This window comes from Hyperoodon ampullatus (genome assembly GCF_949752795.1).
Source record: "Hyperoodon ampullatus genome assembly, chromosome: 2".
Classification (NCBI taxonomy): Eukaryota; Metazoa; Chordata; class Mammalia; order Artiodactyla; family Ziphiidae; genus Hyperoodon; species Hyperoodon ampullatus.
This window is the reverse complement of record NC_136915.1, coordinates 152,258,194-152,282,829: the sequence shown is the minus strand read 5'-3', so window position 1 is coordinate 152,282,829 and position 24,636 is coordinate 152,258,194. Positions and strand designations below refer to the sequence as shown.

At 37.2% G+C, this 24,636-nt stretch overlaps 1 protein-coding gene across 1 annotated transcript in view; it reads right to left on the bottom strand.

Annotated features, from left to right (window-relative positions):
* Nucleotides 1–2,378: 2,378 nt before the first annotated feature.
* FLVCR1 (FLVCR choline and heme transporter 1) overlaps nt 2,379–24,636 on the bottom strand; it is a gene marked incomplete at its 5' end in the record, with an annotated part of 36,182 nt that continues 13,924 nt past the window's right edge. Inside the window, 8 exons of the mRNA XM_079696404.1 lie at nt 2,379–2,489; nt 2,913–2,988; nt 3,153–3,220; nt 7,908–8,019; nt 8,241–8,346; nt 8,929–9,039; nt 10,646–10,749; nt 11,450–11,517. Coding sequence (XP_079552530.1) covers nt 2,914–2,988; nt 3,153–3,220; nt 7,908–8,019; nt 8,241–8,346; nt 8,929–9,039; nt 10,646–10,749; nt 11,450–11,517 — 644 coding nt within the window. The 3' untranslated portion in view covers nt 2,379–2,489; nt 2,913. The remainder of the gene's footprint in view (nt 2,490–2,912; nt 2,989–3,152; nt 3,221–7,907; nt 8,020–8,240; nt 8,347–8,928; nt 9,040–10,645; nt 10,750–11,449; nt 11,518–24,636) is intronic.

The following is a 24,636-nucleotide window of genomic DNA, read 5'->3' as shown; positions in this document are numbered from 1 at the left end:
TTGGCCCATTCTGAAATGTTATAATCCCTTTCCATTCCCCATGTGTACTAAAACATCAGGACTTAAAAAAAAAAAAGCCACACAAAATTAACCTTAAAAAAATAAATTTATCTCAAGTCTGAAATAACTGAAGAACAAGCATAAAGCTAAATAGTACAAAGAGCAAAAATTAGAACATGAAAAATGACTTAAGACAGACAGGCATTCTTCCGGCAATACTCTATGTTTACACATATTTTTAAAACACATTTTTAAAACACATTCACAAAAGGCAAAAGCTATATTTGCAACATTTTATAAATACAAGAGCTTTTGAAAGCATCCAGTTTCTTTCTAAAATCACTTGATTAAAGTTTACACAAGTGATAGTTACCAACTCCATATTCCAAAGATACGACATAGAATTACATGACATTCTTGTTTGATATATTACAGACAAATTTAATTCAAAATACAGAAAAATTATCAATTCATTTTGTGTTTTGTCACATATTTCATTCTTTTTCTAATCAACAAGGAAAAATACACATGACATATATGTATATATGCTTTTCAGAAATAAAATATTCCAACTTTTATCTGTAATTTGTTCAAACCTCAGGAACTTGACAAGTATATGATTATTTGAAATAACATTGACAGTTTAAAAGTAAAAACAATTATTTAGAGGAGGGGCCTTAAAATATATTTTTGGCCATAAAATCTGTGATGTAAATATCTAAGGAAGTTAATGATTCAGCATATTCTGCCTGAGCTATCACCAACTGAACAAAAAGGCTAAAAACAGATTTGATTTTATTTTTTAAAAATTTTGTCAGGCATTTTTTTTAATTAATTTATTTTTGGCTGTGTTAGGTCTTCGTTGCTGCGTGAGGGCTTTCTCTAGTTGTGGTGAGCAGGGGCTACTCTTCGTTGTGGTGCACAGGCTTCTCATTGTGGTGGCTTCTCTTGTTGCAGACACAGGCTCTAGGTGCATAGGTTTCAGTAGTTGTGGCCCGCGGGCTCAGTGGTTGCAGCTCGCGGGCTCTAGAGCACAGGCTCAGTAGTTGTGGCGCACGGGCTTAGATGCTCCGCAGGATGTGGGATCTTCCCGGACCAGGGCTTGAACCCGTGTCCCCTGCCTTGGCAGGCAGATTCTTAAACACTGCGCCACCAGGGGAGTTCTAAAAACAGATTTTAAGTTCCCTGTATCTACAAGGTAACAACCACAGTTGTTTATTCAACTGTCCAGGGAATTTTTCTACAGCTAGATTTAAGTTCCTGTGGTACAATGATTTGGTCTATCCCCCGATGAGTGCATTTAAAATTCAAAAAAGATCTCTGAGATCAAATTTTACACATTCATTATACGGATGAGAAAAGTCCTGCCTGATTTACAGGAAAACTAGAAACAGATCCAGGACATAGACCTGAAGTTCCTGATTCCCAGCTAAGTTCTTCTGGTAACACGTTCTCCAGGGTAAGATTCCACATAATTTACTGTCATTTGGTTACAGAGAATGTTATAATTTCAGTATAAAGCGATGCATATAGTACACCCAAATCAGAATTGCTAATTCACTTCAAGGATATTCAAGGGAATACCTGATTGGCTTCCTGTGTTTATGTGGACATAATATAAATATTATGGCTGGTTAAATGCCATTACTCTAAAGATATTTCTATCAGCTTAGAGAGCCAGGACATGAACAACATTGAGATTCTCACTGTAAACAAAACGCAGTGGTAGGCACTGTGGAAATGCATTTGGTCCTATTCTCCTTACCCTGAGCATGTAAAAGAGCAAACTGTTCCAACAGTTTGGAGCCTATGCACATTCTGTGGTGAAGAAAAGAATCCACTCCCCCAACACACTGAGGGAGCACAGACCTGGGCAAAGGATTCCTCAAAGAATGATAAAGATTCCATAAAGAATGATTTGCTGAATTAGAACAGACAGCATTTCAAGAGGTCTCCACTAAATGGGAATATCTAGGCTACCTGAAGTTATTACAGATTTCCTTATCTCAGGAATCTTCAAGGCAAAAGTATAAGGTGTGATACAAAAAATCATGAAAAAGCCAGTAACACATAGGATGAAATTTTCTTACTAGAAAGTTATACATTGAAGGGAAAAAAAGAGTAAAAAAAAGGTAGTGGATACAAAACTACTCTATATCAAGTTGGAGTGAAAAAATATAGTGTTAGCATTCTTACAATGAATGGGAAGGCAGCACAAAGAAGAACTCAAGGTAATGAGGCTGTGTCTGGGCTACTTCGCTTAATGAGAACATACGCCTAAGACCAAAGTTATGGGTTCCGTCTGCACACAGAAAAGTTTTTATGGCCACTGACAGTACCTGTTACAAAGTATTTTCTAACAAGAATGTAAGAAATGGGAAAAATCTTAAGAGGTCATCTGGAAGTCTCATCCCAATAGTGTCATTTGGTGGGTTAGAAGTGTCATATTCGTAGACTGTATTCACACTGAGGGGGCTTGGACAGCTGGTCTGAACAATGGAAAGGGAGATAATTAGGAATACATTGTACACTTGGTTCCACTGGATAGTTGTATATAAACAAATTGCATGTACCCCTATGTGACTTGAAGGGATTGGACCTCCATATTATCATTTTAGAAAGCCTTCTAAGCTTCCATTTTCTACAAAAAGAACATTTACTTTTGAAAACCAAATGTCAAGAAGCTTACTTTTAGGTCAATAATATAAGATGGGACACTCATTAGATAAATGGTAGTGTTAAAATGATGTAAACAAAAGTATTTTAAGCAAAATATTGCTTAAATTAACAAGTAAGAACAGTAACTGCATACAGGAGTCATACAATAATTTTCAAGTAAGTGTCCATTCCCCACAACCTATAAACTAAGCTTTATTACTCAATCATCACATGATATTAACTTTTCCTTTCACCTCAAATTGCTGATTCTGATTGCTTGGACATCAGAATAGTTTTTGATTCTTCATCTGTGGGGCTATCAACTGGTACCTGTAGAAAGAATGAGGATAAAAAATTTACAGTACGTATCCAGCATATGCCATTATGACAGATCCACAGGAATAAAAAAAAAACAGCTGATGGGGTAGATGGGTTTATAGTCACCCTAGCACACATTTCTCAATAGTATAATCATAAAAATATTCACTACTTACAGCTTTAATATCACCATTTGTAATTCCTTTATTTATATTGTGTCTTTTCAGATCGGACTTGATTAATGCTGCAAAGAGAGAAGCATCAATGGAGTTACCGTAGAGTATGTATAAATATACTTTTTTCTAAGCAATACAAAATCTTTTTTGATATTGTCAAATTTAGCACTCTACAGTACCATAATATTCCATAACATTCTTGTAGCCTGAAAAAATAATAGTATCTCTCTAAGCCATTAACTTAATTAGCAAGTCATTCATTAGTGAACAAATACAGGATGCTAAGAACCAAGACACAAAGATGAAAAGCACCATTCTTTCCCTAAAGGACACTCCAGTATAGGGAAACACTGACATGCAAACAATTATAACACTGTATAACAACTCCAATAATGCAGGCATGCACAGGGTGTAGTGGAAGTGTGGGGAAAAAAATGCCTATGTCAGAAGGAAATCAGGAAAGGCTTACCAGAGGAGATATGTTTGAACTGAAACTTGAAAAATGAGTTGGAACTTGTCAAGCAGATAAGAGGAGAGAGGAAGGCATTCTAGGCAGGCGGAAACCAGTACATGCCAAGAGACCAGGACAGGAAGAGTACAGTCTATTCTTGGCACTAGAGGTAGTTTGGGATCATTGGAACATCAAGTACAAGAGGCAGGTGGCAAGATGGGAGGCTGGGTTGGCAGGATGACATTGCGTCTGAGTAGGGAAGGACATGATCAGGTCTGTCCGTTAGGGAGCTCAGTCTGGCAGCTGTGCGGGGGATGTCATCAGCAACAAGACTAGAGGCAGGAAGGCCAGTCAAGAGGCTTTCATCCTGCTGAGAGGTGGTAAGACCTGCATGTGTGAGAAATGGTGATATAGGGACAGGTTTCAGAGATATTTTAGAATCGAACCAATAAGACTCAGTGGTTTGAGGGACTTCCCTGGTGGTCCAGTGGTAAAGAATCCGCCTTCCAATGCAGGGGACGTTGGTTCGATCCCTGGTCGGGGAACTAAGATCCCACATGCTGCGGGGCAACTAAGCCCACGTGCCAGAACTACTAAGCTCGTGCGCCTCAATGAGAGGGCCCGCGTGCCACAAACTACAGAACCCACACACGCCACAACTAGAGAGAAGCCCAGCGCCGCAACGAAGAGCCCGCACGCCTCAGCGAAAGCCCCGTGTGCCTCCAATAAGACTCAACGCAGCCAATAAATAAATAATATTTTAAAAAGAAGACTCAGTGGTTTGATAGGATATGAAAAATGGGGATTAGGGAGGGGGAAGTGGGTGACTTGCTTGGGCAATTGAATGGATGGAGGTCCTAGTTATTGAAACTGAAAATACAAGACAAATTGGTGTGATTGGGAAGGTGGTGAGTTCAGTTCTGGACAGGTTGAATACAAAATCCCATGGGACATCCAGGTCCAGAGATAAATAGATGATTAGACATATTGGTCTGAAATGTGAAAGCGATCAGGGTCTGAAGGTACAGATTAATGTGGTAGTTAAGGCCATAGACTGCACAAAGAGAGTGTAAAACAAGAAAAGATAAAAGTTTGTGGGTGGTTAAGTAATCTAATCAGTCATAAAGCAAAGTCTGAAAGGTGAAAGTAAAATCAGTCTTAAAAATTAGACTAATGGGGCCTCCCTGGTGGCGCAGTGGTTGAGAGTCCGCCTGCCGATGCAGGGGATACGGGTTCGTGCCCCGGTCTGGGAGGATCCCATATGCCGCGGAGCGGCTGGGCCCGTGAGCCATGGCTGCTGAGCCTGCGCATCCGGAGCCTGTGCTCCGCAACGGGAGAGGCCACAACAGTGAGAGGCCCGCGTACCACAAAAAAAAAAAAAAAAAAAAAAAAAAAAAAAAAAAAAAATTAGACTAATGCTTCTTTAGAAATCCACACTGCCCCTTATAATTCTGTTCCATTACTGATACCAGTATTTTAGAAATTCAGATATTTATGCTGAACTAATTGGATATATGTAAAATGGCCTTTCTGAATGTATTTAAATGATTTTAAAGTGATGTGTAACAAGCTCATACTTACAAGCAGCTTGATATTAAAACGTCATGCTTTAAATTGCAGCAATGATCGATATCGGCTGATCTGCTCGACACTGTTGTACAATCCACCAAAGCAAAGAGGCTACTCGTTTTTTATAGGGGGAAACTGGATTTCTTTACCATTAATATTAATCATAGAATTTAGAAACACCGTGAAGTGCTTAGAAACACTTTTTTCAATGGACATAAATGGTCTAAGGAGCATATATAATAGGCTTTACAGAGAGCTGTCAATACTGGAAAAGCAGAATGCACTGCATTTAAATGGTAATTCCCCTGTCAAAACAAGACCTGCCAACAATTCTCAAAAAATGTAAAAAGAAAAGGTACCACCTTTACCACACCTCAGTAATTTCCCAGCCTTCTTTCCTCTGTCTAAACAAATAACTACTGGATATAAATCCATCACCTCTCTCCAGTAAAATATTCAACATATGAGAGACATTAATTAGCATTTTTAGGTGGCAAAAGTATCAATGTAAAACTAATTTTAAAGATTTTTTTTCACTTCTTAATTTTCTGTACTTCACCTGTTTGAATTAACATTTATGAATCTTACTATAAGATAATGTGAAAAGAGAACACAAAACTGTTCCCTTTTTTGTGCAACAGAAACACTCTATTTGATAGCTAGGTGTTACTTCCCTGGAAATTAAGAACAAATATGGAATTATTTATGACAGATCAGTAGTTAAGACAGTTAATGTATTAAATTACATACATTCAGTTACAAAACTTCAGTTTTGTATGCTTTGTTTTACTAACTGAAGAGAGTAAGAGGAAAACACTTCCGTGGTAGGATGTTTTTCTTTGAGGAAATGGTACATTTAGTCCCTTTGAGTGTAATGAATGAATGATAGTGACCTTAGGTGGTTGTGTATTTCCAAAATAAGTGCTAATCACTGGTAAGCACTTATCATATTGGGGGTTTCAAAAAGAATGATCAGGTATTCAATGAATATAAAAAGAAGCCTTGATTCATATCTTTCTGTTAGATTCTATCCTTGAATCAAGTTATAGCAGATCAAAAAAATAATCCCTCTTCAACTCTCCATGGCTTCTGTCTCTCATGTTGACAAGGGGACTCAGAAAGAAATTAATAAAGTGCAATAACAGTTGAGGCCAACATGGGCCTGGAAGCACTACTGGATATAAATCTTGCTTTTTTTTTGGCCGCGCCCCACAGCTTCTGGGATCTGTGTTCCCTAACCAGAGATCGAACCCAGGCCCCGGCAGTGAAAGCTCAGAGTCCTAACCACTGGACTGCTAGGGGATTCCCTATAAATCTTGCTTCGAAATTCATCCTTACACCCATGTGCCTGGACAAACTATGGATAAAAGTTCTTTTACATGCTCTTTTTCTGGAGATTGGGCACTATTCTCTTTCCTGCCCATGTCTATTCTGACTAGACCTAAGAAGAACTGGCAAATAATTCCACACGCTATTTCCACCACCACCATTTGACTTCTTCCCATGGTTACCACATTATAATAACAGCCTGGGACTTCCCTGGCGGTCCAGTGGTTAAGACTTCGCCTTCCAATGCAAGGGGTGCGGGTTCGATCCCTGGTTGGGGAGCTAAGATTCCACATGCCTCGCAGCCAAAAAAACAAAACATAAAACAGAAGCAAAAATTCAATAAAGACTTTAAAAATGGTCCACATCAAAAAAATCTTAAGGGGACTTCCCTGGAAGTCCAGTGGTTGAGAATCTGCCTTCCAATGAAGGGGACATGAGTTTGATCCCTGGTCAGGGAACTAAGATCCCACATGCCACAGGGCAACTAAGTCCATGTGCCGCAACTACTGAGCACAAAAGCCACGGGCCACAACTAGAGAGAAGCCTGTGTGCTGCAACAAAGAGCCTGCACGCCACAGCGGAGGATCCCACATGCCGCAACTAAGACTCGATGCAGCCAAAAAAAAAAAAAAAAATCTTAAAAAAAAAAAAAAGCAGCCTATGTGATACATGATCAGGCATGTCCTAGGTGCCAGACACTATACTAGGAGCTTTTCATCAACCATCTCAGTTAATCCTCACAGCAACCCTCTAAGGCAAGCTTTTTTTGTTGTTGTTGTTTATTTTTTATTCGTTGCTCTAGGGATTACACTGCATCTTTAATTTATCACAATCGTCTTAGACTTTATATAGAATTACTTCAAGAAAGATGTAGAAATCTTGCAATAGTATAGTTGCATTCCCCCTTTCTTTTTGCTATTTTTACCATATTTATATTACATCTATATACATTTTTTGAGATACAATTCACATGACATTTACCTCTTTAATGTATACAATTCAGTGTTTTTAAAATTATATTCAAAAAATTGTATAACCGTCATAAAGCAGGCTTTTAATACCCTATTATATAAATGAGAAAGGGAGGATGTGAGAGGTTGAGTAAGTTTTCAAAGTCACACAGCTAGTGAGCAGCAGAATCAGAACTTGAGGCCAGGTCTGTCCATTCCAGGCCTTTACTGACACTTGTTACAATGGTTTTGTTTTCTATGCATAGTAATTGCATTGAATTTGAAACCTGAAAAATGAATTCATAGATTCATATCCTTGAAGGGAAACAATAATATCCTGCTTTTTATCTCATTTTTTTCTTGAGTTCTGTCAAGCCTTGAGAAGCAATATAAATGAAAATTAAATATAAAGACGACAAGACACGAGTGCTTTGGCAGGTAAATTCCCTAATTTACCTGTTAAAATGATGCCTACAAACATCCAAACACAGAGGAAAATGTTCCCTGTCCTAGGACCATAGTCTGATGTGAGCTTTCCTTGCGCCAATGTGAATAAAATTCCAAATATCTAAAATAAAGTAAGAGAAATATTTTTATTGTTTGCTTCTTTAAAACAAATATAATGTTTTCCCCAGAACTTTTCTTAACTATTTTATTCATATGATTTGGCTTCTAGAAACATGCATTGAAAGGTAGAATTTTTAAAACAAAAACTATGGTCAAACTCATTATCCACTAGACTATTTGGTAAACTAATGGTCTCAGATTTAAGAGAAATCAGAGGTTTACCTGTGCAGCAGCATTAAGAAGACCAGATGAAGTACCTTCAGACTCAGGGTAAGTGATTTCAACAGCAAATTCAAAACCCAAGGGGAGGTAACCAGTCATGAAGAAACTAAGAAAATAAATCCAAAATCACAGAAAGAATCATTAAAAGGACAAGATCACATATTGATGCAATTGCTTAACTTCTCGTACCTATTCTAATTATCAAGTAAGTGAATGTTTTGAGGTTGGTATGTGAAAGGAAGGCACTATTATGATTCACCAATTAACCCAAGGACATGAGAACTGAGACGCAAAACCATGAACTAGGAAGCAAAACAGTTTCTAATTTTTTTCCCTGAGAAAAATTTACCCCTAGTTTTCTAAGTCAGTTGTCTTTCTAGCCAAGTAAAGTTACTTGGATTAAGTAAGGCTTATCCATTTTTCACCTATAGTATAGCAAAAAAATAATTTTAAGCTAATTTTTATAGTTGTAAAGAATTACACATTGACGTGCACAAAACAGATTTTTAAAGTTTAAAATATTAAAGAACTTTTGAGCAATTATACTCCAATAAAGATGTTAAACAAATAAAAAAATAAAATGTTAAAGAACTTTTGGATGAACTTAAAAAAATTAAAAACCACAGTAGTAGTACTTCAGAATTATAACAGCATGCTATCATTCCTCCTAAACACAAGTGATGCTTACCCAAGCAACCCTCCAGTGACAAACACGATGACAATGTGTCCAAGGTTTAGTGTGAAAGTAAATATAACCATTCCAACAAAAGACAAAATGTAAACTGTCAAAGTAGTATGTCTAAAACAAAAACAACAAAATTGTTAGTATTTTGTCTGATTTTCTTAGGCACATAAAAATCATGTCTAGCTACACTCTGTCCATACAGTAATAAATTCTTCAGATTTCAAGATTAACCCCTCCTTATCTATGGAAAATGTTTCCACCAAGGCATGGACTTGAAAGATTAAATTTAAGTTTCAACAGCAACAGACAACAAAACTCACATCATATCCAATGCTCAGACAAGAAGGAAAACTCATAAGGATAAAATCATTTTTGTGCCACCAAATGGGATAGTCCCCTAGCCGTATTTCAAGATACAGATCAAATTCCGCCTCTTCCAAAATGCTTTTCCTAACCACTGCAGCTTACAAGATTCTCCTTTCTTCCAAACTCCCTAATCATTTTCTATCTACATAATTGGCACTTGACATATATTTTAGTCTGTTATATTATTATTTAACTTTACATATGTGAACACCTTATTTTTCCCAATTAGACTGCAAAGGTCCTAAGGACAGGGATCAAATATTACTTCCCACGATTCCTAGCTAAGAGTGATGCACATAACAGGAACTTGGTGAATGAATGGCAGTTATCCTGAGAAGAAAGCCAGGGCAACAAAGAACATTTCTATGCCAATCCAGTTTCCTAATTATAAAGTGGACCAAGGACTATTAATAAATATAAATCCTTTACATATGCTCCCTTCATCTACAAATTTAATGGGTTTTACTCTAAGCTACCATTATGTAATAATGAAGCCACAGTAAGTGCTGTCTTAAATTACACGAGAACTATCTTGGAGAATTTCAAGATCAGCAATACTTTGAAAGGGTTTAGATAATGGTATCAAATATATCTTAGGCCTTGAAAGGCGCAGAGGACATAGTTCCATTACTTCATTCATTCCTAGTTCCATTCATTCATTTCTCCCAAACAGATGGGAAGTTTCTGTCTGTTGAGAAATGTAGCTATTCTTCTTCTTCTTCTTCTTTTTATTTTTTTTGAAATATAGGTATTCTTTTAAGGCCCAGTGCAAAAGATGCTGCCTCTCAAATCCCTTTCTCAGTCTCCTAGTTGGTATTACTCACTTTTTCTTTTGTATTAGCATTTTTCTGGTTCCATATACATGTACAATATAGCATCTTCATATTATGTATTACAGTATTATAGTTAAGTGGAACTACAGTTTGGGGGCATTTTAGCCAAAAAATTTTTACCAAAAAGCCTTTTGATAGGAAAGAACAACTTTTTATTTGTTTGTTTTTAAGTTCATAACATGAGAAAAGAGCAATATAAAGTCTCTGTCAGAAGTCAAATGTTTCTCAGAAAGGGCCCTTTTCAGAATAGAAATGATCCATTCTGAAGAGGTATATATGAGTATTATTGGAGGGGAGGAGAGTTCATAAGGTATCCAAGTTCTCAAAGTTGAAATAAACATGACCGATAAGATAATACAGAGACTACTGTATTCAGAAGTTAAGGGAACCTAAGAGTGTCTAGAATCCAAGTCTTTTAGTAATAATAACACTTTGTAAATTTCTTAAAATAAAAAGTAAAGGTTCCTTTAAAACCAAAATACCTTAGGTTGTACACCATACATTTGCCTACTTTCACTTACTTGTATGTTTTGGTATAATCCAGCCATAAACCACAAAGAATAGAACCCACCATTCCAGCTAATACTAGCGTTAGCCCAATCCTTCCAGCATTCACTTCTTCTCCCTTAAAATTTTTTTCAAAAGAAGTTGATCAGATACTTCTAATTCAAACAGATCCTTCACATTCCAATACCTTCTCAAAGTCAATGGAAATAGCAGATAAAATTGAGCATACAATATAACATGAAGAATTCAGTACATGTGTTAAGGTGAATGGGGTAGAGGAAGGTAAAGCACATGTTCAAGGACATTCTACATTAAAACGGAAAAAAAACCCCTGATATATGGGAGAAATCAAAAAGGGAATTTTTCTTGATCTTCCATGGTTAGAAGTACAGTAACTTTTGTTAGAATTCTTAAGTAATTCACAGATGTCTGAAAAGGAAGTTAAGCTGATAGCTTTTACATACTACAACTACATTCTCCTTTCAAAAGCAAAGAGAGATCAGAGCTTGATATTTACATCTTTATATTTGTGTTGGTTTCTTTTAAAGTTTGTTCTTTGTCTTTTTTCATATAACCAGTCACACTATCTCTTTAAAAAAATTTTTTTAAAAGACTGAGGTATTGTCAAAGCAATAATGACTTCTGCTTTCCATGTTGTTTTATAAACTGGATTAAATGTATTCTCAGTGAAAACAAATATAACTCTTTTACAGCAACAAGGTCATAAATCTTTAGCCTTATGATCATGCTAACAGGAATTATATTGCTAAAGAAAAATTCTTGGCCAGGCATGCAACACAATATAGGCAGAAGCTTACCTCATAGTATGTCAGTATAATTTGATTTAATAATGTTGAGACTGAATAAAATGCTCCAGTCATGATACCTACAATAAATAAAGAGAAAACTATCAATGTACCATGTACTAGTTCATAAAGTAATATGGAACACTCTGTGACAGTTATGAAAATATAATGTCTTCTTAGACAGTTGACAGAAAAAATTAAGACCTCTTGCTATTCCCTTTCAGGATGTGGACTGATCAACGTAACACCTAAACTTACTAGAGATTGTGATTGTAAAATTCTGTCATTACATCATTTACTATTATTTAGATTCAGACATATGGACCAGAAATCACAGTCCCATGCATAACACTGTATACAGCAATCTAGCAATGGATTGCTTCCTGAGCGCCTACACAAGCTAATGAATGTTAAAGCATTAAGACAGAATCCCTCTTTCAGAGATCTCACCCCTGCATCAAAGACTTATGAGGCAATTAGTAAGAAAATGTTAATTAAAGAATACTTAAAAAGGAAAAATAAAAACAGCTGGTTATCAGGAATCATATGACTAGGTTTGAATCATGGAGTTTCTTCACATATGTTGTGTAACTTTAGGTCTAAGTCTTTTAACCTAGCTGAAATTTAAGTTTATTGTTTTTCTATTATTAAATATTTCAAGCATACAAAATAGTACAGAGACTAATTTAACAAATACCCTTACTCATCACCCTCTTGCTAAACATTAACATTTTGCCATCTTTGCTGTAGATTCATTTTTTTAGACCTTCCTTAATGCTATTCTTCCTCAGAGGTAATCCCCATCCTGATCGTGGTGTTTATTATCGTAGATATTATAACATATATGTATCAATACACAACAGTTAGAATTATTCTGCATGTATTTAAATTTTATATAAATAATATGGTATTAGTATCCATCTGCAATTTGCTCATATCACTCAATATCATGGTTTTGAGATTTAACCATGTTGATACTTTTAGTTCTAGCTCATCAGTTTTCTCTGGTGTATAATAGTACATTGTGTGAATATACTTCCATTTAATTATCTCTTGTCCTAAGTCAATAGACATGTTAAGGCTTTTTCCAGTTTTTTGCTATTTAAAACAATGTTGCAATAAATACTGTGTTTTTGTTCTTATGTATAAGGGTTTCTCTAAGTATGTACCTAGGAGTAAAACTTCTACTTTCTAGATATAGCCAAAATACCCTTCAAAATGGGTGTGCCAGTTTATATAGTAAGTCCCCTACATATGAACGAGTTCCATTCCGAGAGTGGGTTTGTAAGTCAAATTTGTTCGTGAGTCCAACAAAGTTAGCCTAGGTACCCAAGTAATACAATCAGCTATATAGTACTGTACTGTAATGGGTTTATAATACTTCTCACACAAATAATACATAAAAAACAAACAAAAAATAAAGAAAACATTTTTAATCTTACAGTACAGTACCTTGAAAAGTACAGTAGTACAGTACAACAGCTGACATACAGGGGCTGGCATCAAGTGAACAGGCAAGAAGCGTTAGACTGGAGGAGGGGGAGGAGGTGGGAGATGGTAGAGCTGAAGGATCGTCAGCAATAGGAGACGGGGGACAAGCTGCAACTTCACTCACACCTGACGTGGATGGAATGCACGTTTGCATCTTTGAAAGTTCACAACTTGAAGGTTCATATGTAGGGGACTTGCTGTACTACCAACAGAGTTCCTTTACTCTACATCCTTGCCAAATTTGTTTGCATCAGATTAAAAAATTTTTTTCTTTTTTTTTTTTTGCCAATTTGAATGTGTGGGATATTGTATCTTACTTTGGTTTTGATTTGAATTTCCTCAATTACTAGTAAGGTTGAGCATCATACATGAGCAATATACACACACACAAACATATAAATGCCTTCTGATTTCCCCAGACTGTTTGCTCTTTCCTTAGTGACTAGTAGGGGTCAATTTTATATTGTGAGTACGAAGCCTTTGTTGGTTATGTGCATTGCAGACATTTTCTCATAGCCTATGTCATGTCATTTTAGAAAATAACATTATTTTAATGTATATATTTATCAATCTTTTTATTTAGGGTTTATGTTTTTTGCATTAGGAAATTCTTTTAAGAATACTAAAGATGGTTCCCTTCCCTTCCCTTTATTGCTTCTAAAACATTAAAGTTCTGGGGACTTCCCTGGAGGTCCAGTGGTTAAGACTCCACGCTTCCACTGCAGGAGGCACGGGTTCAATCCCTGCCCTGGTCAGGGAACTAAGATCCCACATGCTGTGCCACGTGGCCAAAAAAAAAAAATTAAAGTTCTGATTTTTACCCTTTGATCTTTAATCTACAATTCATTTTCTAATTTCACCTTATTTTTCCTCTATGGCTAATTGATTGTCCCAGGACAATTTACTATGTAGATTCTCTTCTACAAATATCAAGTTTTCATATATGCATAATGCTCTAGTCATCACAGCTGTCTGCAAATATTCTAGTTTTTCTCTATCCAGGCACTTAGTGGCATGGCCATATGACTTTAAAGGTAAGTAAAAGTGATACTTCTCATTTCCTACCTGAGTAATCATGGAGACATGTGCCTGGATCCCTGAGTAATCTGCTGCCTACTCACAGTGAACAGGTAGCATTGGCAAGAAATAAACTTTTGATGTGTTTGGCCACTAAGATTTTTTTTGGTGGGGTTTCATTGCTATAATACAACCTAGCCTATGCCAACTGATACACAAGGCTAGGTCCCTGGGCTCTCTATTCTGTTCCAGTGATCTAATTGTCTATCCCTTACTAATACATGAGATCTTGATTACCACTGCTCTATAAATCTTGATATCTGAGAATTAGTTCCTTACCTTGTTCTTTAACAAAATTACCATTGTTGTTCTTGGCCCTTACTTATCTCACAGGAATTTCAGAATTAGCCAAGTTTTATTACAAACCCTGTTTAAGTTGGAGATTGCAAGATGAGGCCTAGGTCTAAAGATCTTATCAAAAACCCCTGGGTAACTAGCCTTTGTTACTCACTTCCCACTGAGTTCAGGAATGCATAAGGACCCAGCTAGGTTAGCCTGGGAGGCCAAGGAAAATAAAGGAGGCCTGTGCTGAGGCTTGAGTGTACTCTACTGCACTGTACCCTACGGTGATCTCAAATCTATTCCAGACCTCAGCGAGGATAGCCAGAATCTGGAGAAAAAATTATAACAGCAAAGAATACTGTTAGCTGAATCTAGAGTGGTATTTGTCTGAGTTTCAGATAGCAAGTAGCTACAGATGGGGACGGTGAGGGATCATGCTTTCTCCAAATAGCCCTAACTCAAAAAAAAAAAAAAAAAAAGTTTCTTGGTTTATTTGGTTCCTGAGTTTTGGACACTAAAAAATCCTGAAAACCTGTCCTAGGAGTGTAGTGCCTATCCAGACTATCCCATGTACAAGTCTGCTCCAATCTTTTGTACATAATACTAGGCATGGAGGGGGACAGGTACAATTCCAAAAGGTGTGATATGACTCTCACACATTCAGACATTATGATCCCTAACTATGCACCCCTTTGGTGATGAATATCAAGTCAAGAAACTTCTCCAACTGTCCTGGGGAATATTATTGAATGCTCCACAGGGTATCCCAACTCCCTCTTTCTAATTCCTTCAACAAGTAAACTCTGTTCAGTTTCTGAAGCCTGTGTCTGTGTCTGGCCTTTCTATCAGTCCAAATCCATAATTGGCATTTGTTAATATAGTGGTCCTGTAAGGACCACTGGCATTATTACAACCTTGAGTCTTCCGAAAACATGGTATATCCCTCCACTTAATTGAGGTCTTCTCTTATGTCTTTCAATGTTTTACAATTTTATAATTTATAAAGTTATTTTTTAACATTTAAGTATAGCTGATTTACATTAAGTTCTTTTTGGTAGATTTATTCCTACGCATCTTATACTTTTGGTTGCTATTATAAAAGATATCTTTTTATAAGAATGCAATTGATATTTTCACATTGTTAGGTATCTCATAATCTTTCTGAACCCATACTTATTAGTTCTAATAGAGTCTGTAGGTTCTCTTGAATTATTTTGTAGACCATGGGGTTAGCAAAAACATTTTCTATAAAAGACCAGACAGTAAATATTTTAGCTTTGCAGGCTATATGGTCTCTAATGTGGCTACTCTGCTGCTCTTGTAGTTCAAAAGCAGCCATAGACAATATGTAAGCGAACAAAACTTTATAAAAACCGGCAACGGCCAGATTTGGCTCCTAAGACAGTTTGCTCACCTCTGGTATACATAATCATATTATCTGCAAATAATAGCATCTTTTTTCTTTCCAATTCATATACTTTTCATTTTTCCTGTATTAGTGGGCCAGCCAGGACTTTCAGTTGGATGTTGAATAGAAGTGGTGACAATAGGCATCCTTGTTTTAAGAGATGCTTCTTATTGATTTTTTTTTTTTTTTTTTTTTTTTTGCGGTATGCGGGCCTCTCACTGTTGTGGCCTCTCCCGTTGCGGAGCACAGGCTCCGGACACGCAGGCTCTGCGGCCAAGGCTCACGGGCCTAGCCAATCCGCGGCATGTGGGATCTTCCCGGACCAGGGCACGAACCCGTGTCCCCTGCATCGGCAGGCGGACTCTCAACCACTACGTCACCAGGGAAGCCCCCTTATTGATTTTTAAGGGTAATGTTCCTAAGGTTCTGCTTTTGGAATGATGTTTGCTATAGGGTTTTTGTAGATAAACTTTATCAGGTTCAGAAAGTTCATTTTTCTCACAATTGGCTAGGAGTCTTTAACTAATGGGTATTGTATTCTATCAAATGCTTTTTCCTCAGCCATTGGGTAAATTTTCCTCTTTGATCTCTTACTGTGGTCAATTATATGCATACATTTCTAGTACTAAATCATTTCTCACTCCTGAGATAAACCAAACTTCATCAGGATGTGCTATCATTTTTATAAATAGCTGGATTAGGTTTTCTAATATTTTATTTTGGATTTTTACACCTAGGTTCATAGGTAAAACTGGCTTATAATTTTTCCCTTACACTGTCCCTGTCTGATTTTGATATCAAGGTTATACTAGCCTCACAAATAAATTGCAGATGATAACAAATAAGTTGCAGGTGGTAACAGTGATTCCTTCCAGGGAGTGGATGACCTGGGGATAGAGATGGGAGAAGACTGACTTTTCATTGTATGTCCTTTGTACCTTTTAAATCCTATACAAATAAAATTTAGAATTAAGAAATGAGAACTCAGGGGACTTCCCTGGTGGTCCGGTGGTTAAAACTCCATGCTCCCAATGCAGGGGGCCCTGGTTCGATCCTCGGTCAGGGAACCAGATCCCGCATGCCACAACTAAGAGCCCACATGCCGCAACTAAAAGATTCCCGCATGCCGCAACTAAAGATCCCTCATGCTGAAATGAAAATCTTGTACGCGGCAACAAAGATCCCAACTAAGACCTGGCGCAGGGACTTCCTTGGCGTCACAGTGGTTAAGAATCCGCCTGCCAACTCAGGGGACATGGGTTCAATCCCTGATCTGGGAAGATCCCACAAGCAAGGGAGCAACTAAGCTTGTGCGCCGCAACAGCTGAGCCTGCGTGCTGCAACTACTGAAGCCTGCACGCCTAGAGCCCATGCTCCGCAACAAGAGAAGCCACCGCAATGAGAAGCCTGCACAGAGCAATGAAGACCCAATGCAGCCAAAAATATATATATATATATTTAAATATATTTTTAAAAAAAGAAAAAGAAATGAGAACTCAGAGTCTTTATTTTTAAAATAAGTATAATAATCTTTCTATCTCAAAAGTTAGCTGAAATAATATACATGGAAGTCCTTTACAAATTACAAACAACTAAACAAATTTTTACCTAATTATTTATGCATAATCAGGTGCTAAATAATGTGCTATAAAAAACATAAAAGCTCCACAGAAATCAGAATATTCAGAGACGGTGCCATCTAAGGCCCTTGCTCATGCCATTACCCTCTTCCCCCTTGTCTATCCAAATCTAACCTGTCCTTCAAGGCCAGCCTCAACCACCATCTTTGCTGTGATGCCTTCCCTGCCATCCACACCCCTTCCTTCCTTGTATCTTGTCCCAATTATGTATTCTGAAGGCCTTTAGCATGCACTTGCCACACAACTTCTCTTATGTTGTTATCTTTCTGATAAATAACTTTTACACTATTGTTTACTTTTCAGAGGTTTACATAATCTCCTCAATTGAATTATAATTATTTCAGGGTGGAAATCACGTATCATGCTTCTTTCTAATCCATACAGCATCTAGAGCACTATTATACATTTAGTAGATACTTGATAATTATTGGTAGGATAAATGAATAAATGAATGAATAATGCAATGAACAATAAGTGAGGTAAACGTTAAGCTAGCTCTTATAGGACTGCTTAAGGAAAAAAAGGACACATTTCAGGTAAAAGAAATAATGGCACAAAATGTATTACAGAGATGAGAATTAACAGTGTATATGCATATGAAGGCATGTTTGTGTGTCTGTGTATGTGACACAAGATTGGTTATAAATTTGGCTAAAAGAGAATTTTGTATTGGGAAACAATGAGGTATAAAAGAAGGAAAGAAGCCACCTTAAATGATAGGCTAAAGAAATGAATTTGCTCTACTAGATAACAGTGAGCCACTATATTTTCTCTACTTCCTAGTTATGAATTTTAGGTTTAAGCTAAGCAGTGGAGGTAACCAAAATTAAGAAAAGGAACTGAAGTATTTAATTATGAGATGATATAACATCTGGTATTTGCTTTAAAATATTCCAGGGAATTCCCTGGCTGTCCAGTGGTTAGGACTCTGTGCTTTCACTGCCAAGGGCCCGGGTTCGATCCCTGGTTGGGGAACTAAGATCCCACAAGCTGCAGCATGGCCAAAGCCAAAAAAAAAAAAAAAATTAAAAAGGTAAAATATTCCAGGAAAAATGCAGAGGAAATAAAAGCAATATTGGTGAACTGTTGGTAACTGTTGAAGCTGGGTGATGATGGGTACTTAAGAATTCATTAAATCAAATGTTCTACTTTTGTGTTTAATAATTTCCACTAAGAAAAGGGGTGGGGGGCAGTAATCCCAGTAAAAGGGTAAGAGTTTAGGTCACAGCATAATTTGTTAAAACTTATAAAACAATTATGTACTCCTGTGTGCACTGCCCCCAAAAAAATATAAAGAAAAGAATAGCAGTGAGTGACTTCTGAAGGCAAGTAAGACAGAAATAGGGGGTATTGGTTAAAAAACAGTGTTAATATAAGGACAAAAGAACACTCTGTCAGAAAACTCTGAAGGGAACACAATGTGTTGGTGCCTTCAGTCAGAGCTACAGTGTTAGGAGGAATATCTGTCTGCTATGCTGAAAGATCTACAAGGATGAGACGTTGATAGAGTAGTCAAAATAGATGACAGTTTGCACAGGGTCAAAGAAAGGAATTATTGATGACATTTTCCATATGCTTATGGTGGTCAGAACTATAATTTATAAAGGACCTAAAACACCCTGGGAGAACTCACAAAAGAAGACAGTGCTGGCAGACAGCAGAAACAAGAACTACAATCCTGCAGCCTGTGGAACGAAAACCACATTCACAGAAAGACAGACAAAATGAAAACGCAGAGTACTTTCTACCAGATGAAGGAACAAGATAAAACCCCAGAAAAACAATTAAATGAAGTGAAGGTAGGCAACCTTCCAGAAAAAGAATTCAGAATAATGATAGTGAAGATGATCCAGGACCTCAGAAAAAGAATGGAGATCAAGAAGATGCAAGAGGGCTTCCCTGGTGGCGCAGTGGTTGAGAGTCCGCCTGCCGATGCAGGGGACGCGGGTTTGTGCCCCGATCCGGGAGGATCCCACATGCTCCGCAACGGGAGAGGCCACAACAGTGAGAGGCCCGCGTACCGCAAAAAAAAAAAAAAAAAAAGAAGATGTAAGAAATGTTTAACAAGGACCCAGAAGAGTTAAAGAACAAACACCTAGAAGAATTAAAGAACAAACAAACAGAGATACAATAATTGAAATGAAAAATACACTAGAAGGAATCAATAGCAGAATTGAGGCAGAAGAACAGATAAGTGACCTGGAAGACAGAATGGTGGAATTCACTGCCGGAGAACAGAATAAAGAAAAAAAAAAAAAGAAAACAAATGAAGACAGCCTAAGAGACCTGTGGGACAACATTAAATGCACAAACAGTCTCATTATAGAGGTACCAGAAGGAGAAGAGAGAAAGAAAGGACCTGAGAAAATATTTGAAGAGATTATAGTAGAAAACTTCCCTAACATGGGAAAGGAAATAGCCACCCAAGTCCAGGAAGCACAGAGTCCCAGGCAGGATAAACCCAAAGAGAAACATGCCAAGACACATAGTAATCAAACTGACAAAAATTAAAGACAAAGAAAAATTATTAAAAGCAACAAGGGAAAAACGACAAATAACATACAAGGGAACCCCCATAAGGTTAACAATTGATTTCTCAGGAGAAACTCTACAAGCCAGAAGGGAGTGGCACGATATATTTAAAGTGATGAAAGGGAAGAACCTACAACCAAGATTACTCTAGGGCTTCCCTGGTGGCGCAGTCATTGAGAATCTGCCTGCTAATGCAGGGGACACGGGTTCGAGCCCTGGTCTGGGAAGATCCCACATGCTGCAGAGCAACTAGGCCCGTGAGCCACAACTACTGAGCCTGTGCGTCTGGAGCCTGTGCTCCACAACAAGAGAGCCCGCAATAGTGAGAGGCCCGCGCACTGCGATGAAGAGCGGCCCCCACTTGCCACAACTAGAGAAAGCCCTCTCACAGAAACGAAGACCTAACACAGCCAAAAATAAATAAATTAATAAATGCAACAGTGCTTACTAGATCATAAATTTCAAAAAAAAAAAAAAAAAGATTACTCTACCCAGCAAGGATCTCATTCAGATTCGATGGAGAAATCAAAAGCTTTACAGACAAGGAAAGGCTCAGAGAATTCAGCACCACCAAACCAGCTCTACAACAAATGCTAAAAGAACTTCTCTAAGTGGGAAACACAAAAGACAAAAAGGACCTACAAAAACAAACCCAAAACAATTAAGAAAATGGTAATAGGAACATACATATCGATAATTACCTTAAACGTAAATGGATTAAGTGCTCCAACCAAAAGGCACAGGCTCACTGTACGGATACAAAAACAAGACCCATATATATGCTATCTACAAGAGACCCACTTCAGACTTAGGGACACGTACAGACTGAAAGTGAGGGAATGGAAAAAAATAATCCATGCAAATGGAAATCAAAAGAAAGCTGGAGTAGCAATACTCATATCAGATAAAATAGACTTTGAAATAAAGAATGTTACAAGAGACAAGGAAGGACACTACATGATGGTCAAGGGATCAATGAAAGAAGAAGACATAACAATTATAAATATATACGCACCCAAAGATGAGCACCTCAATACATAAGGCAAATGCTAATGGCTATAAAAGAGGAAATCAACAGTAACACAATAAAAGTGCAGGATTTTAACACCTCACTTACACCAATGGACACATCATCCAGACAGAAAATTAATAAGAAAACACAAGCTTTAAATTACACAATAGACCAGATAGATTTAATTGATATTTATAGGACATTCCATCCAAAAACTGCAGATTACATTTTCTTCTCAAGTGCACATGGAACACTCTCTAGGATAGATCACATCTTGGGTCACAAATCAAGCCTCAGTAAATTTAAGAAAATTGAAATCGTATCAAGCATCTTTTCCAACCACAATGCTATGAGATTAGAAATCAATTACAGGGGAAAAAACATAAAAAATACAAACACATGGAGGCTAAACAGTACACTACTTAATAACCAAGAGATCACTGAAGAAATAAAAAAGGAAATCAAAAAATACCTAGAAACAAATGACAGTGAAAACACAATGACCCAAAACCAATGGGATGCAGCAAAAGCAGTTCTAAGAGGGAAGGTTATAGCAATACAAGCCTACCTCAAGAAGCAAGAAAAATCTCAAATAAACAATTTATCCTTACACCTAAGGGAACTAGAGAAAGAAGAACAAACAAAACCCAAAGTTAGTAGAAGAAAAGAAATCATAAAGATCAGAGCAGAAATAAATGAAATAGAAACAAAGAAAACAATAGCAAAGGTCAAGAAAACTAAAAGTTGGTTCTTTGAGAAGATAAACAAAATTGATAAACTTTTAGCCAGACTCATCAAGAAAAAGAGGAAGAGGACTCAATCAATAAAATTAGACATGAAAAAGGAGAAGTTACAATGGACACCGCAGAAATACAAAGCATCCTAAGAGACTACAAGCAACTCTATGCCAATAAAATGGACAACCTGGAAGAAATGGACAAATTCTTAGAAAGGTATAACCTTCCAAGACTGAACCAGGAAGAAATACAAAATATGAACAGACCAATCACAAGTAATAAAATTGAAACTGTGATTAAAAATCTTCCAACAAACAAAAGCCCAGGACCAGATGGCTTCACAGGTGAATTCTATCAAACATTTAGAGAAGAGCTAACACCCATCCTTCTCAAACTCTTCCAAAAAATTGCAGAGGAAGGAACACTCCTAAACTCATTCTATGAGGCCTCCATCACCCTGATACCAAAACCAGACAATGATACTACAAAAAAAGAAAGTTACAGACCAATATCACTGATGAATATACATGCAAAAATCCTCAACAAAATACTAGCAAACAGAATCCAACAACACATTAAAAGACTCATACACCATGATCAAGTGGGATTTATCCCAGGGATGCAAGGATTCTTCAGTATACGCAGATCAATCAATGTGATACACTATGTTAACAAACTAAAGAATAAAAACCATATGATCATCTCAATAGATGCAGAAACAGTTTTTGACAAAATTCAACACCCATTTATGATAAAAACTCTCCAGAAAGTGGGCATAGAAGGAACCTACCTCAACATAATAAAGGCCATATATGACAAACCCACAGCAAACATCATTTTCAATGGTGAAAAACTGAAAGCATTTCCTCTAAGATCAGGAACAAGACAAGGATGTCCACTCTCGCCACTATTATTCAACGTAGTTTTGGAAGTCCTAGCCATGGAAATCAGAGAAGAAAAAGAAATAAAAGGAATACAAATTGGAAAAGAAGAAGTCAAACTGTCACTGTTTGCAGATGACATGATACTATACATAGAGAATCCTAAAGAATCCTAAAAATGCCACCAGAAAACTACTAGATCTAATCAATGAATTTGGTAAAGTTGCAGGATACAAAATTGATGCACAGAAATCTCTTGCATTCCTATACACTAACAACAAAAGATCAGAAAAAGAAATTAAGGGGCTTCCCTGGTGGCGCAGTGGTTGAGAGTCCGCCTGCCGATGCAGGGGGCGCGGGTTCATGCCCTGGTCTGGGATGATCCCACATGCCGCGGAGCGGCTGGGCCCGTGAGCCATGGCCGCTGAGCCTGCGTGTCCGGAGCCTGTGCTCCGCAACGGGAGAGGCCGCAGCAGTGAGAGGCCCGCGTACCGCAAAAAATAAAAAAACCAAAAACAAACAAACAAAAAAGAAATTAAGGAACCAATCCCATTCACCACTGCAACAAAAAGAATAAAATACCTAGGAATAAACCTACCTAATGAGACAGAAGACCTGTACGCAGAAAACTATAAGACACTGATGAAAGAAATCAAAGATGACACAAACAGATGAAGAGATATACCATGTTCTTGGATTGGAAGAATAAATATTGTGAAAATGACTATACTACCCAAAGCAATCTACAGATTCAATGCAATCCTTATCAAATTACCAGTGATATTTTTTACAGAACTAGAACAAAAATCTTAAAATGTGTATGGAGACACAAACGACCCCAAATAGCCAAAGCAGTCTTCAGGGAAAAAAACGGAGCTGGAGGAATCAGACTCCCCAACTTCAGACTATACTACAAAGCTACAGTAATCAAGACAATATGGTACTGGCACAAAAACAGAAATATAGATCAATAGAACAGGATAGAAAGCCCAGAGGTAAACCCATGCACCTATGGTCAACTAATCCATGACAAAGGAGGCAAGGATATACAATGGAGAAAAGACAGTCTCTTCAATAATTGGTGCTGGGAGAACTGGACAGCTACATGTAAAAAAAATGAAATAGAACACTCCCTAATACCATACACAAAAATAAACTCTATATGGATTAGAGACCTAAATGTAAGACTGGACACTATAAAACTCTTAGAGGAAAACATAAGAAGAACACTCTTTGACATAAATCACAGCAAGAGCTTTTTTGATCCACCTCCTAGAGTAATGGAAATAAAAACAAAAATAAACAAATGGGACCTAATGAAACTTAAAAGCTTTTGCACAGCAAAGGAAACTATAAAAAAGACAAAAAGACAACTCTCAGAATGGAAAGAAATATTTGCAAACGAATCAATGGACAAAGGATTAATCTCCAAAATATAAACAGCTCATGCAGCTCAATGTTAAAAAAAAAAAACTAATCAAAAAATGGGCAGAAGACCTAAATAGACATTTCTCCAAAGAAGACATATAGATGGCCAAGAAGCACATGAAAAGCTGCTCAACTTCACTAATTATTAGAGAAATGCAAATCAAAACTACAATAAGGTATTTCCTCATACTGGCTAGAATGGGCATCATCAGAAAATCTACAAACAACAAATGCTGGAGAGGGTGTGGAGAAAAGGGAACCCTCTTGCATTGCTGGTGGGAATGTAAATTGATACAGCCACTATGAAGAACAGTATGGAGGTTCCTTAAAAAACTAAAAATAGAATTACCATATGATCCAGCAATTCCACTACTAGGCATATATCCAGAGAAAACCATAATTCAAAAAGACACATGCACCCCAATGTTCATTGCAGCACTATTTACAATAGCCAGGTCATGGAAGCAACCTAAATGCCCATGGACAGATGAATGGATAAAGAAGATGTAGTACATATATACAATGGAATGTTACTCAGCCATTAAAAGGAACGAAATTGGGTCATTTGTAGAGACATGGATGGATCTAGAGACTGTCATACAGAGTGAAGTAAGTCAGAAAGAGAAAAACAAATATCGTATATTAACGCATATATGTGGAACCTAGAAAAATGGTACAGATGAACCAGTTTCAGGGCAGAAATAGAGACAC